General features: G+C 40.9%; 1 protein-coding gene across 1 annotated transcript in view; it reads right to left on the minus strand.

The window, feature by feature from the left end:
* The window catches only part of STAB2 (stabilin 2), a gene marked incomplete at both ends in the record, with an annotated part of 80,221 nt that extends 69,748 nt beyond the window's left edge, over positions 1-10,473 (minus strand). The window contains 5 exons of the mRNA XM_084268150.1: positions 753-822; positions 1,703-1,788; positions 5,881-5,996; positions 6,787-6,920; positions 10,390-10,473. Coding sequence (XP_084124276.1) covers positions 753-822; positions 1,703-1,788; positions 5,881-5,996; positions 6,787-6,920; positions 10,390-10,473 — 490 coding nt within the window. The remainder of the gene's footprint in view (positions 1-752; positions 823-1,702; positions 1,789-5,880; positions 5,997-6,786; positions 6,921-10,389) is intronic.
* Between the last annotated feature and the right edge of the window lie 4,527 nt (positions 10,474-15,000).

Here is a 15,000-nt window from a genome sequence, read left to right on the forward strand (position 1 = left end):
AAATGGTGCACATAGCTCTGATCCCTTCCTCAATGTCATGCTTCTGAGAGAAGTATGGCCTACCAATGGAACAATCTACCGGCCACAAAACAAACCCAAACTTTTTTACGCTTTAGACTAAATTATGGAGCTCCTTGGCACAGAGTATTGTGGAGAGCAAAACCAGAATTGGACTCAGAGGCAAGGTAGATAATTTATGGAGGATGGATCCATCAGGAGCCTTTAAACACTACAGTTTCTATGCAGATCTAGATCTAAACTGTTGGCCTCCAATATCAGGTACTAAGCTAGAAGGACTTTTGGCCTGCTTCATAGTGACATTTTTTGTCAGATTTCAGTACCACATGAGTATTTCACGCCTTAATACCAGCACCAGCTTGTAGATCTGTGTAAGAACCATACCAAATCACTGTAAGCCACTGTAAATTATGCATTGGATATTTTCAGTACTATAAGAATCTCCTGTATTTAGATCAAATAAATGGGAGCCCTTAGTTTAGGGTGCAAAGTGGCCTGCACTATTACTATTTAACAGGGAGGGATACCTGCAGGAACACACATATGATTCTAATCCTTAATTTACTGACTGCTGGCTTCAAGATAAGATTAAGATATTTTTGTAGTGCTATACTAAATGTTGTCTGATCAGTCCTTTATATCCCTGTACCTATTTCACTGCGATCACTTGGCATCTGAATGCAGTTTTCAGTCACCTTGTTTTTCCTACTTTGATGAATAAAGGTCAAACTTACCTGATGTGCAGTAAGGACCAAATAAATTCTCTTCAGCACATTTTTCACAGGCTGTCCCACCAAATCCTTTCTGTGAATTACAGAATAGAAATCACAATTTAAGTGTCTCATCTCTACTTATAGATAGATACATGCTTAGCAGCCTGAAAACAGCGTCTTAGCAGCCAAGAGAAAATAAAACGAAAGGTTCAATCAGCAAATCAGAGATGACTACTGCAATTGAGAAAACATTGTCTTTTGAATGATTTTTCTCCTTTTTAAAAAAGTTTTTCTCTCTTACATTTCAAATCAGATCAGATGTTCTGAATGTCATGTTAATGATAAAGAACAGTATTCAAGCCTAAAGTCCAAACAATTTTTACAATTACGTTATATTTTCTGATCATTTCTCACCCTTTTTTTTTTTGCATGTTCCCAGATGTACTTTTGATGTAATGGAAAGATTAACCAGTAGAGGGAGAGAGAGAAAAGGTTCTAGTTGGTTGAAGCTATAAAGCACTGTGTGTTGCACTCTCTGAAAAAGAACTTTGTAGTGAGAGTATAATTCCAGGTATAAGTCCTTTATAATTAGGGAAAAAAGTCATAAGTAATAGCAGAGGAACACAAGCCACCTGTATCAGGCAGACAAAATGGAAGAGCTCTTTACTAATTTCGTCTGAACAGAGAATCACAGAATCATTTAGGTTGGAAAAGACCCTTAAGATCATTATCCCCAACTGTAAACCTAACACTGCCAAGTCTGCCACTTAACTGTGTCCCACTGAAGTCTGTAGAAATAATACTGTGAAGATTAGGGCGAACCACTCACAAAAAATGAACTCCAAGAAGATAATATCTACTGTTTCTAAAATACTTTCCTTTAATGTATTTATAGAATTTAATATGCATTGTTTCTGAGCAGAACTTACATGCTATTGTTACATTTTTTTCATTTAAAAGAAAGGACATACCTGACAAGTGCACGTTCCGTCCCCATTTATACCCTGGGAGCAGCGTCCTCTCCTGTTACACGGTGATGCAGCTCCCCCTGGACAGGCTAGAAATGACAACATTTAAGCCACCAGTCAGCTTGCTCTGAGCCTTATGCTCCCCTTGCACATGAGGGTTGACAGCCTTGGAGGCTGCAGGACTCTGGGCCAGACAGGGACCTCGAGTGACTGCTGCTATTTTGCAGCTGCCTGAATCTCTTCACTAGAGTATTGGCTTTGGCAGAGAGCATCAGCCTCTCTAGTTGGGGAACTCAAGCTGTGACTGTGGTCAAATGATGGCACAGAAAACTTTTCTTATTCTAAAGTACTGTCTTGATTTAGTTCCTGTTAATGCACCGCTGTCTGCAGACGCTCTGAAACTGTTAGCTCTTTTGATACAACAGGAATTCGCCAGACCACTTCTTCCATATGCAAATACAACTCTGATTATTGAAAATTAGCTGTCAGCATTATACTTGATGCTAAGTCAGAGTTTAAATAAGCCTTTTTCTTTCCCTCACAAATTGCATTTGCTTCATGTGGAAGCTTTTTTCTTTTTCTGTCTCCCATAATGATGTGATATTTGCTTCAAATCACCTTGGAAATCGAAATTTGGGTATCTCCTAAGCTACTTCTGTCCAGTGTGCAGTGGACACTGGTAACACTTGTGTGTCAAAGATAAGCTAAAGCCATGATTACAGGCAGTGCTATATACCAGTTGGAATCTGACCAAAAATACCAACCAGCAAGGGACAGTAAGAACTGATGACTATATTTCCAAATCAAAGTAGTCTGATTTTTAACTGAAATGGAATTTTTTCAATATTCAAAGTTTTACTGGAAGTTTGCCTAAAGGAAATGTGTATTAAAGTAATTTTTAGTCATATTGTTCTGTCACTTTTTTTTTTCCTCCTGTAGGGATGGATATCCTTATTTTTTATAGCTGTGCAGCCTCGCTGTGGCAATGATTTATTAACTCACTTCCATAAGCCCTTCTTTCCTGTAAGTGGAGTTCACATTAGGTACCATAATCCTGATGCAGGTGGTGTGTGTCTAAATGTATCTAACTCCTACTGCCCTTGCAGTTTCACTGCTGTACCTTGCTGGTAGATTTAGTGTTTACAGAGTCTCAGTTTGTTCTGTGTGGGTGGAGAGGGGCAGCACTGGATTTATGCTCCTTCTGAGTAACTTAATCCTGATTTAGAGTGTTTAAGTGATGTGGAAGTTTTAACGGAAATTAATTTTATTTGGACAGAACGATGAGCAAATAAGGGGATGTATATATGTATACATATTGGCTTTATACCAATCTGTTAATATTTCCCAATTTATTCCTTAATGGTGAGGGTGTGAGGTCTGCTGGATCTCAGTAATATTCTCATGAAAAAAGCAGTAAATGTAAAGATAAAACTTCAGTGCAGTTTATCTCATACGTGCATTTATTAAGAATTGAAATGAAATAACCAGAAATCAGGTAAAGTAATAAATACATATACTTCAATCTTTAAAGTGGCTTTTAGTGAATCTTGTTTCCTGCTTAGCATGTGATAGCTAAATCTCATCTTTAGGATGGGATAGATGCCAACTGCTTAATATTTGCTTTGAATGGAAACAGTCTAACCTGCACTGATGCTTTTAATAAATGTGCAAATATAGAGAAATTATGAGAAAACTCAGCTGATGGTACAAATACAAGGAAAGGCTACTTTAAAATTGCTGACACCACAAGTTTCTTTGCAGTTGATATTCATTACATTTCCCCTTGTCTTCACTACCTCTCGTCTCTTGTTTTGATATCAGCACCAAGGGACAGCTTTATCAGAAGCTTAGCAAATTGCCATATTGTTGTACGAGTTTGGTCAGGCAGATAGAGTGTTTCCCCCAGCCACTGGGGCTGCAGGAGGCAGCGCTGGGACACTGGAGCGATGCTGGCACAGTCACCCGCTGCCGCCCACCCCAGTGCTGGGGAGACCTTTGCTTTTGTTGAGGATGTTTTTTGAAAAGCAATGAGAAAGAGATGCTTCTGCTTATCTCGTACAGCTGCCAGAGACCGACGGCCAGATCTTTATATCTAGGCCAAAAGAGCTTAAATCTATCAGCCTTTTTTGTCTCTTGGAGTTCAATTCAGCACTTCCTAAGTGTTTTCAAATGCAGCCTCTTGGATTACTTTGCCTGCCTCCCTGCAGGCTGAAGCAGTTGCTCGGACTTGTAAAAGTGTATTTTGAACTTATAATAAGCCTAATTCTATCAGATTCTCTTTCCTCTGGGCCTTTTTTTTTTTTTTTCCTTTTTCTTTATTCTTACAGTGCTCTCCACGCAGTTGCTCATACCATTTACCTTTCAGTTTGTACCCAGGCTTTTCTTTGGAGCCAGGCAAATATTTGCCCAGAGCTGGGGTGGGGAACAGTTCCCACTGAAACCCAGCAGTTACATATGTGAGGCATCTGAGTTCCACCAGTTTTGGCATCTGTGGTCCAATGATACTGGCAGTGTTAATAGACTCTGTTCTTTTCTCCATGACCTTTTCCTGACATACTTTTCCCTTGACATCTTTTCAGAAGGATGGGTGTGCAACTTGTTGTCTTGGCGGGCTTTGTGGGGGGGGAAGGGGCAAACCATCTTTCATTCACACTATGTGTATCAGCGTGTACTATCATTTAAGGAAGTCAGAATGCTATTTAAAACCTCATTTTGTTATTGCCTTCAGAAGCTAAATGTGAAGTAAACCCCTACTCAGTGATTTTACTCTGGCCTCAGGAAGGACCTGCTTTCCTCCAAATATTTCAAGGCACGCCATATGCCCTTAGAAAGATTGAGATAATGCAAAGAGCTATTTTCTTCCTCCAAATGACAGCAGAATCAAGTTCTCAGCATTGTTTCTTTGCTTTTGGAGGCCAGGAAGTTTGTCTGAAGGAAGAGAGGGCTCCCTTGCCTCCGTAGGCTCCTGCCCACAGCAATGCAAGCAGGGCTGTGGCTGGTGGGCACTGAGCTCTGACCCTCACTAGAAAGACACATGCCCCTCATGGGGCTTCCCAGAACATCCTGAAGTATGGGATGACTATCATGTGTAGCCTTGCCTTCTTCCTATCAGGCACTTGAGGCTGCACAAGTGATTATCTTCAGAAGAAAGGAAAATACACAGTAATTCCTCTATATTTTCTATAGAATCAGAGAATTGTCAAGGTTGGAAAAGACCTTCAAGATCAAATCCATCCATCAGTCCTGCACCATTGTAATCACTAGACCATCTCCCAAAAGTGCCTCATCTACCCATTTTTTGAACACCCCCAAGGATGGTGACTCCACCATAGAAGTCTCCATAAATGGGGCTTTAACTATTTTCTTTTAGTAGATAAATGACTGGTATTTAAAATATAACTTGGTCCATGCTAAAAGAATTTTTAAATCTATTTTGTGGACAAAAGGATTTCACATATGTTGAACCAAACCTCTACCCCTTTATCTAAACTGTTAACCAAAGGAGGAAATGCTTTGTCTGGGCAGGGAAACTTCTTCTATGGGTCTTGATGCCCACCTCAGTAGCCTGAGGTTTGCTGTACTTGTGGAACAGCTGAAAGGCTTTTCCTGAGAAAAGGGCAGCGGGATGAGAGGCAGTCCTGATTATCCCTGTTTCAGAAATGACCTTCAGCATTTCCTGGAAGTTCAAAAAACTTGGGTGGAAAAACTGTTTCAATTTGGGCTGAAAGAAAAGACCCACTTTGCATGAAAAAGTAAAGAATTTAAGAGATTTGGAACTATTTCAGAATCAGATGAGGGTATATTTGACCAAAAAAGAAACATTTAAACTTGTGGTTTGAAAATACAGATTTTAAAAATCTGTATTGGGAAACCTCCCAAATGAAAAGTCATTTTACAGGCATTGGCTGAAATTATTTGTTTTGAAAATCTCAAAACCCAAGAGGGTTCCCCAGAATTTTTAGAAAAAAAATTCTAGGAATTTTTCTTTTTAAATGAAGCTTTGAGTATGTGTTTTTCTCCAAATCCTCTAAGGTTTGGTTGAAAACTACTGTTTATTTCTACTCCTATAATAAGTTCTGAAGAGCAACCTTCTCATGGCAATAGTTACTGAAAAGAAGCAAAATCACTGCTTTACTTCTACTCAAATTCTACTTAAAAAAAGAACAAGAAAAACCCCTTACCCATGCAGTCTGGGCCCCAGCGTCCCTGGCAGCACTCAGGATGTTCAAAGTCCTTCACACAGTGATGCCGACATCCCATGAAAGAAAGGGTGTGTGTGTTAATCTCCAGGTAATACCTGAGGAAAAGAAGTTGGAGCTGCGTTAAAGTACTTTAAAGCCTCCTGTGGGGAAAAATTAAATTCTTAACTGCCTGTTCTCATTTCAGTGTCAGACAAGAGTCCTTTAAGCTTAATTGTATCGATCTGCCTTATATTTATATTTTTTTCATTGAAACATGCATTTCACATCAAGGTCTAAAAAGATCCTTGGAGCTGTTTCTTTTGCATAGTCTAACCCAGCAGTTTTCTCTAAGTTTTGATCTAAAACACTATTTTTAAAATTATTTAATATCAAGGTTCTTTAAATGCTTAGTAAGCTCAAAATAGTTACATTTCCCCCAAAATACTGCCTTTCTGATTTTTTGTTTTTTTTTTAATCTGAAAGGCAAAATTTCAAATTTGTTTTGATATATTTATTCCTGCCCTTCATCTCCGTCCCCTCCTTCCCAATCTGGCAGTTTAAAAAATCTGTTATTTATATGATAATATATTATATGGATGATATAAAATATTATTTGTGTGATAATACATATTTATTCTATGATATTCATATATCATCCATGTAAAGTATATAGAATAAACAAGGAAGTTATTACATATGAAAGAAATTCTGATAGGCATTGATAAGAATGTTTATTTTCCCCTTCTACCATGTGCTGATGAACTTTGGGCTTGAAGTCCTCTGAGTGAAGCTTCAGTTTGGGAGTTTTGAGGAAGCAAATGGAATAGAGCATTTGTAATATGAATTAATCCTTTCTAATTCATGGAAGGTAGTATTCATGGAGAAAAGCTGTGACAGAACAAATACCTGCAGTTTGGTATCCCTGTCCCATTGGTAATTCTGGTGTAACCAGCAGGGCACTGGGTTTCAAGGTTTAAAGAGCAAGGTACACACTCAGTTTTCATTTGAATGAGCAGCTTTTGATGACATTGCTTCTTCATCTGTAATAGAAGATGATTAATTAAAAAGAAAGAAAAAGTTCTTTGAGTTGGTTTAACTCTGCCCCAAGTAGCATTGCTGAAAAATGACGAATTTACTAGCTTTGTTCTCACCCACAGCCACAACAGGTTCTACCCTGTTCAGAAGTAGCTCGCTGCTCTGGAGATAAACTATGTAGTAGACAACATATTAGAGCTTTGTAGTAATTGAGTCCACACAAAAATAAGCCCAACCACAGCAGAATAAACCCTTCTAAATGTCATATTTTTCCTAAGAAACTGTGAAGTGCTCCGTTTTCTATTCCAAGATAACCACTTATCCACTCTGCTCTAAGTATAGACCTATTTAGGTGGTCTTAACTTCAACAATATTGTCCATGACAGGCTTCCTGCATGACACAGTAGAATTGAAGTGAACTCTCTGAATGGGATTCCAATTAAGCAGCTGAGTAGTCAATTAAGGCAATGTCTGAATCATTGCCAGGCCAATGTGAGGAAATGCTTAATGTGTGTCTTGAGGCACTCTACCTGTCCACTCTGTGTATGTGTTCACATGTGTATGTATGTAGGGGCCAGTTCTAGCAGCGTCATCCATCTGAAAACATTTAAATATGTTAATAGTTGTCTGTGGATGTTTTAAGTGTTTTCCCAGGTTATAATGTCAGGAGGATAGTAGAGGTTCTTGCATGAATTGTAGTTTGAACAGGAAGATCTTTTAGAAAGCATTAATTTCATTTGGAAATGGTCAGTTGTGGAGAAACAAACGGTGGTATGTTGTTTCTGTTGTAATTTGTCTGTGATGGCTTTGCCTCTGTCTCCAGCCATTGCTCTTCTGTAGTTTGCATGACAGGTAGGAAGTTGTTCTGCTACCAAATTTACTACTCCCTTCCTATGAATACTTACAGTCTGGGATCAAAGTACATTTTTCCCTGCTCCTAAATAAATAGCATTTCTTGAATTCCCTGCTATGACTGATTTCCCTGTTCTTTGCCAGCTCTCATCTGAAGTGTGTCCAGTTTGTCAATAGCCCTCCTGCATGGGGACTGTCAGACCAGGCCTGTCTAAGCAGTTCCTGTGCACGAATGGGACTTGGGCATCACCCCTTTGAGATTTTGTTTGTCCTCTACCTCAGCAAATTGGCCATTAACCCTTTGTGCAGCATCATCATAGCACGGAAGATATGAGTTATTTGCTATCCAGGGTCTATTCCAACCCATCACTTCCAAGCTTGGGGCCCACTGCAGCACTGTGATGTCTTGCTCGATGGGCATCCCCCATTATTTCTGCCCTGGGGTTCTCAACCAACCTATGTGTACATGAAACCCTGTGCTGTCCAGGACATTTTGGGCACACAGGGGATGTTGCAGTCTTGGTGCAGCAGCTTGCAGTTAGCCTGAGCTGGTACACCGGCACCTTGGGCATGATATGTACATGTGCTACAGTGTGGTAGTCCTGGATGGAGCCCTCACTCCAAGAGGTTTCTTATGTTGTTAGTCTTTCTTCCCTCAAGGTTTGTGATAGTAGCAAGTTTCAGTAGTGAAGATTGTGAGGATGTATCATAGACACTGATAGGAGATTAGGTTGTGTGAGTTGTGAGGGACTGCACTTGACAGTCATCACCTGGGTATTAATAAATTTCAACATCTATTTAGCTGTCAAATTTTAGCCTTTATAAATGTACTGTTGAAATCTGATTTGTGTAACATTCAAGTGATTAATTGGTTGCACAGATGCATTTCAGGCATCTTTGAAATAAAAATGAGACCTTTTCCAGATGTGGGTATAACGTGGAGACAGCTCTAGCAGACACTTGGCAAAACAGCAGCAAGCTGTGCCACACTGCAAGGACTCAGCAGCATCCCTGCCCTCTTGGTAGAGCCCGTGGCACTGAGCTGACCTGGCTTTTCAGGCTTCAGGTCTAAAGTGACTCCCACAAGCTCAAACTAAAGTACCTTTGCACCTTGCTTCCCATCCAAAACCACCTCACAAGGCACCAGCACAAGAGGGGTTTTGAATGCTTCAAGCTTTTCAAAGCCCTGGTGCTCAGCACCAGTACAGCCACCTTCATGGTCCATCCTAACACATGACTCATCACCAGAACAAGAACCAACATCTTAACTCCCATCAGCATTTCCACTAGGTTAAACCAACGCTGTTACTGTAGAATAATCATATACTCAGTGTTGGCTGAGTTTTCTGAGTCTTTAACTGAGTATGCTACTGAAGCCTTGCTCCTAAAGAGTCTGAGGCTGGGTAAACTGCTGGGCTAGTAGGATATTAAGGGGCAGAAATGAAAAAAGCTTTTGGTGGGAATGGATTAAATTGTCTCACTGCAGAAGTTATCATCAAAAAGACACCCCACAAAATTTCATTTTTTGGAAAAAGAAAAATCAAAGAGATTTTGGAAAGGTAAAATCTAGATCAAAATAACTTGTGCCCTTTCCCTATAGTTTTTCCAGTTATAAAACACTGTTTGTTTTGGAATGGAGGAGTTATTTCTACTTTCTCCCATTTCCTCATTTTCCCTTTTTTTTTTTTTTTTTTTCCCTAGGGAAAATAAAGTAATTTATGGCTCTTATAGTTTTTAGAGACAAAATAAGTTTAACACATTTCCCAGTACTCATTCATGTTTTTCAAAGTATTTTTCCATTTAGAAAACCCAAACAAACAATAAAAATACAACCAGCATGGCTCCCCACCCACCCACCCCCCCCAACCTCCCACAGGGCACCCCAATTTCTCACTGTTTTTAATTTTTCCCTGTTCTACAAGTGGTTTTTTTGGTTGTTTGTTTGTTTTTTTTTCTTTGGAATGCAGTAATTTAAAGCCTTACGTTGTGAGGATGTCTTGCTGTTGAACTCCTGGTTCGGATTTGTAACCCAACACTTTTCTACCTCTCTACAACAGATTTTGTTTAATTCCACAGGTCCATAGATTTGTACATAACAAATGCACCACTTTCCCAAAAGTCTGCTAATCTTTTACTTAGAATTTATAACTTTGTACACTTCTAGTACCTCAGTTCCTTAGAATTCCCCCCCAACCTATCTGAAATAGCTTTTCAGATTTTTGTGGTTAGTAGAGTGAATAATTTTCACTAGGGAAGAATTTCTGCTTTTATCTCCTGATTTACCAGAACTTCAACAGTTTTCTCTTGATGCTTTTGATGAATGTGTCAGCTACTGTCTTTTGCCATGTTTGCCATATTTCAGTGTACTCACGACATATCCCTTAAGCCAAATTCTCACATGGAATATACAGATGCATTTCTGTTTTTTCAGAGGACTGAATTACAGAGCTCTTATTTTGTAATTCAGTATCTCACGTCTCAGTGACTGTTAAAGTGGACTTTTCTTCTATATGATATAGAATCTGATAACAGTTCTCCCTGTAACAGTGAAACTATTCCCACCTCTGTAGAGTAATACAGACACATAATAATTCATTACTTAAATAAAAAGCTGCTTCTTACCTCATCTGGGACTTGTGATGTCAGACACAGTTTCACTGCAGCCAAAAAAGCCAAAAAGCATAAAACTACTGGATTTTTTTCCATTGTGAAGATTTTTTTTTTCCTTCAGAGCCCTCCAGACATGAGAACTAAAATTGTGACATAAAGCAATGGTTTGCTAGAGGTGCTGTTTCTTCTGCATTCTTAGACTCTTGTCTTCCTGAAGGAAAATGAGTGAAGGGTATGGCACGTGAAGCTTGTCTGCAGGCAGGAAAAATTCCAAAATGAGGGTATTTGCTGAAGGTTTTCACTGCAAAGCTGAATAAACCCTTCCTAACTGAATGACAGGATATCCTGCTGGGGCTCTGTTCGTTTATCCCTCTCTCTGAGGCTGTTGACAGTACAAAACCAAGGACACGAAACTGTGATGACAGAAGATGTTTCCTTCTTTTAGGTGGGCATGGACAGGGGATGGGAGCAACTGCTGAGCTTGTTATCAGTGCATTTGTTCAACTGGTCTAAGGCAGAGCAAAGGATTTCTGGAAGTTGGCTTATCAGCCCTAATAATGTAAGGGTGGATCCCTTCCATGTGGTTCTAGGGGTAGGGCTACCGATTTTATCTCAGGAGGCCAAAAGAACATCTTCCAGCTTTGGTTAGCTGGATAAAAATGGGGACTTCCTCCCTCCCCCACTTTTTGCTACTTTTGTTAAAATTGTTTTGACTGATTTCCTGAAGCTAAGCAGAAGAAAATTAACTCAGCTATGTTACTTGCATGTGATTATGAGGGAAGAGTAGGCAGATATTTCGATTTGCCAGAAGTTAGACTAAAGTTTTCTTTCTTCTCAGGGTTGTGCAGATCTTACCTAGCGCTGTTCCTTGCTGCTGCTAGGGTCAGCCTTGTGAAGGCAGCCTCTCTTGTGTCTTAACTACATAATAATTTGACTGCCTCCAGTTTACCAGCTTTGCTTTGTGCCCCTGATGTTATTTTTCAGCCATTTGAAGGCATTCAATAAAGGTGCCTTAATACAAAGTCGTACTTTGAAGCTGGGCTAAGTTGTTGAAGAGTCCATTATAAACAGTCCTTTTTCCCAAACTCCAGCTTTTAGTCATGGCTAGCTGCTGCATTACCTTTACACCACAGATGTAAAACTTGATGCAGTTGTAACTGGTTATCTTGAACTCCGTATTGTTTTCCTAAAGAATTCAGTGGTGGTGCACATGTAATACACAAATTCTTCTACTTCTACATAAATACTGTGATATTGCTGGTAGGAGATGGCAGGGCAAGATGTTTCCTGTACGCTCATGAGATCCTGTTCCTTTCTGCTATATGGTGAGGAAAGAAAATAATTTCTTGTTTATGCAGAGAAGATAGCAGCCAGGGGTTGTGATGTACATGCCGATGGTACCTATGGCCCTGAGAAATGTCGTTTTTTTCCTCTTTTCCGAGGTCAAGGCCTTTCATGTTACTTTGGTTTTGTGTACAATGTATAATCTGGCCTGGTGGAAGGAATGGTCATGTTTTTCTCCAAAAGAGCAGAATCCTGGAGGATTTTCTCTTCCATGTTATGATATCTCATGGCTGTATCTCATCCATCATGGGATATCTGGGAGTAAAACACCCTCCATCTTCTGCAGCCATGCCTTGTTGGAGCATGGGCAGGGTGGTTCTCTGGGCAGGGTCTATGCTACCTAAGCAAAACACATTTTCCTGGTCCCTGTGTGTGTGATGGCAGGGGCTGTGACAGCTTCTGCAGCAGCTTGAGGTCAGTTGGGTTTCTTGCTTGCTGCCACTTCAGACAGCACAGTGATGAAAGCAACTGTAAATCAAGCACATCCCTTTCCTGTCCTGTAGATTGAGATAAAAAGCAACAGACATCAGCTCTCTTGTTATCTGCTCTTACGTCCCGTATAGGCATTTGAGAGAAGTAAACCCTTTTTCTCCTTCCTTCCTCTCTCCTCGTGTTGGCGCATGGTCTCGCTGCTGACCCCCATGATGAGCGCATTCCCTGTGGGGGAGGGACCAGCCACCCTTTCCTCCTGCTGGTGACAGATTCCCGGGGGTTAAATACAGACTGTGCCAGGCTCTTACTGTAACTCTGCCTGGCCTGCAGATTGGGCACAAATATTGTCTCAGGATGGGGGTCCCTGGGGCCTCGAGGGGTGGGAAGGCACCCCGACAGTCAAGCTGGTGCAGTGTGGCACTGCTGCTGATGGCAGTGTACCCGCCAGCCGGCCAGTGTACCTGCTGCTTGTTACTCTGCACATTGCCGTACCTGTGCCGCCTTTTGTCCTGGCTCTCCTCCAGCTCCTGCCCTTGACATCCAGCTCATGTGTTTCTGGGGCTGTCCTCCTCTGGGGTGGTGGTGGCAGGCTATCACGTTCCTACAGCTCGCTTTCTTGCCTTTCCTATTCCTACTTTTTCATGGCTTTAGCGGGATTTTTTTCTTTTAGCTTTGTGCTGTGTCGCTTTCTGTGTCCAGCTGGAGCAGGGGGAATGTCTTGGATCTCTTTGATTCCTATGAGAACGGGAAAATTTTGGAAGCTTTAGATGACAAATATGAAAATGTAAACGCGTTTGCAGTGGTTGTCCCCTTGGATATAATTATATATATATTTAATAATGTTGACACATGTGAGGCAAGTAAGAGCAAGGAATGTGGGAGTGACTGTGGGCACAGATGCACCTGAAAGCTGAGGTCAATTTGACATAGAAGATCCCAGCCAAACCTCACAGGGGATATCCCTGCCACTCAGATGCTCCCTGTTGCATTGTACCTCTGAAAACTTACAGGTTGCAAGTAGCCCAGTGAAAAAGATTAGAAACAGTCATTGTGTGTGCTTTAATACTGAGATATGTGCTGTGGCATTCTCTTGTGTGTGTCACAAACTTTAAGAGCCTTCCTCTGCTCTGCTGTTGCATTACCGGACTGGATGCTCCTTCTTTAAGTAGTTGAGAGCTGGTTGCCTTTTTACTTTCTTCATCCATCTACTTCCTCGTTCTGAGTTGCTCCTTCTGTTTCTGAGCTGACAATGTCAAGCAACCAGAGGAAATGCAAAGGTTCATTTCTGTAGGTGTATTTGTCTTGTGCTGCAACTTATGTCAGTGTAACAGTGACCTAGTTGCTCTTTCTCAGAGTTAAGGATCTGGTGCATGAGGTCAGTGAGTAAAAACCAGTAGAGATACAGACACGGTGGCTGTGGCACTCACCTTCCTATACATGGTTTTGATAACTACATAATGTCTTGCCTGGTTAAATTTTTCTTGATTGACTACTGCCTACATGATTTCCATTTTATATTGTTGCCCCAAACTCCATACATGAAGCTCATTCAGCCAGAGATGGTCGAACAGCATATGATGAGCTCTCAAAGACTCACGCAAACCTCAGCCATTTCACAAAAACTCATATGATAAAAACACCATTTTAGAGGAAGAAATAAAAAAGGAATATGACCATTTTGAAGCCGAGCACTCATTGCAGCCTGAACATTTATGAGCTGTATGATATAAAAGCTGGTACTGCTTTTTTGGTATGTCCCACGCTACTTGCAGATCAGCTCCGGTCCTGAGGGAGCAGCCTAGTTAATACAGTCTGGCAGAGAGTGTCAAGGGTGAGGGCAGTTTTGAACTAAATTTAATATTCTTCCTTAGTAATTTGAATATAAGCAGCAGAAAATAAATGAATTACAGTTTTTTACTGTATGGGGCTTCTCTTTTAGCACCAGTCACAGCAGGAAAACTGTCCGAGGGGTGTTTGAATAAGGCTTGAGGCTCCACATGTCTGAGGAAAGTCACTTTGCTCTTTGTTTGGAAACTGGCTAAAGCACCTTGCAGAGTGGTAGGAGAAGATAAAATGTGCTCAGAAGAAGAAAGCTTCCTAGGGGGAGGGAAGCTTCAGCTCTGCCAAGAGAAACATCTGAATGCTAATTGTAGGTGGGAGGGAAGGGGGGCACAAACCATCAAGTTGCCTAGGAGGAGGCTTGGTGAAAGAGGGGGGAGTGGGGGCGGGAATATTTGGGAAATACTGCCTTTGATTAACACAGACTTAATTGGAACGTAACAAAGAGTTTAAAAAAAAAGGGTTGGCAAGTTAAATCTTTCCAGTGCCATACATCTGAGGAAGCCAACGGTGGCCTATGGAGAGTCTGAATGGGCAATGTGGAAAATTCTAGGGGTGTGTAATTTTATCTGCAGGGTTATGACAGCCATCATTTTGAAACATGGTGACTATCAGAACTAATTAATTCTCCAAGCCCATAGGATGCATTAAGATAGAGCTGCAGCTGGTATGCTGAGGAATGCTGTGCGCCCGGCAGAGGCCATCGCTTTTATCAATGTTAATGAGGGAGAAGGCACAGACAGCTGATCTAAACCCGAATGCGTTCATGATGCATACAGCTGATGGCAATGCAGACTGCCAGTCAAGGGGTGGTCTTAGCCATAGATTAGATCCTCATAGTGGCCTCTTCAGCTTTCTTTCTTTCCCCTCTTTTTTTTTTTTTTTTTGTTCTCAAAAGAGTCTTTCAGCTGGTGAAATTGTAAACAAAAGGCATTCTAGCAGAGGCTGTGGTGGAGAGGAGCGTACACGGTGCTAACTTGGATGTTATTTACTACAAGTTTTAAGGGG

This window comes from Gallinula chloropus (assembly GCF_964237585.1).
Source record: "Gallinula chloropus genome assembly, chromosome: 1".
NCBI lineage: Eukaryota > Metazoa > Chordata > Aves > Gruiformes > Rallidae > Gallinula > Gallinula chloropus.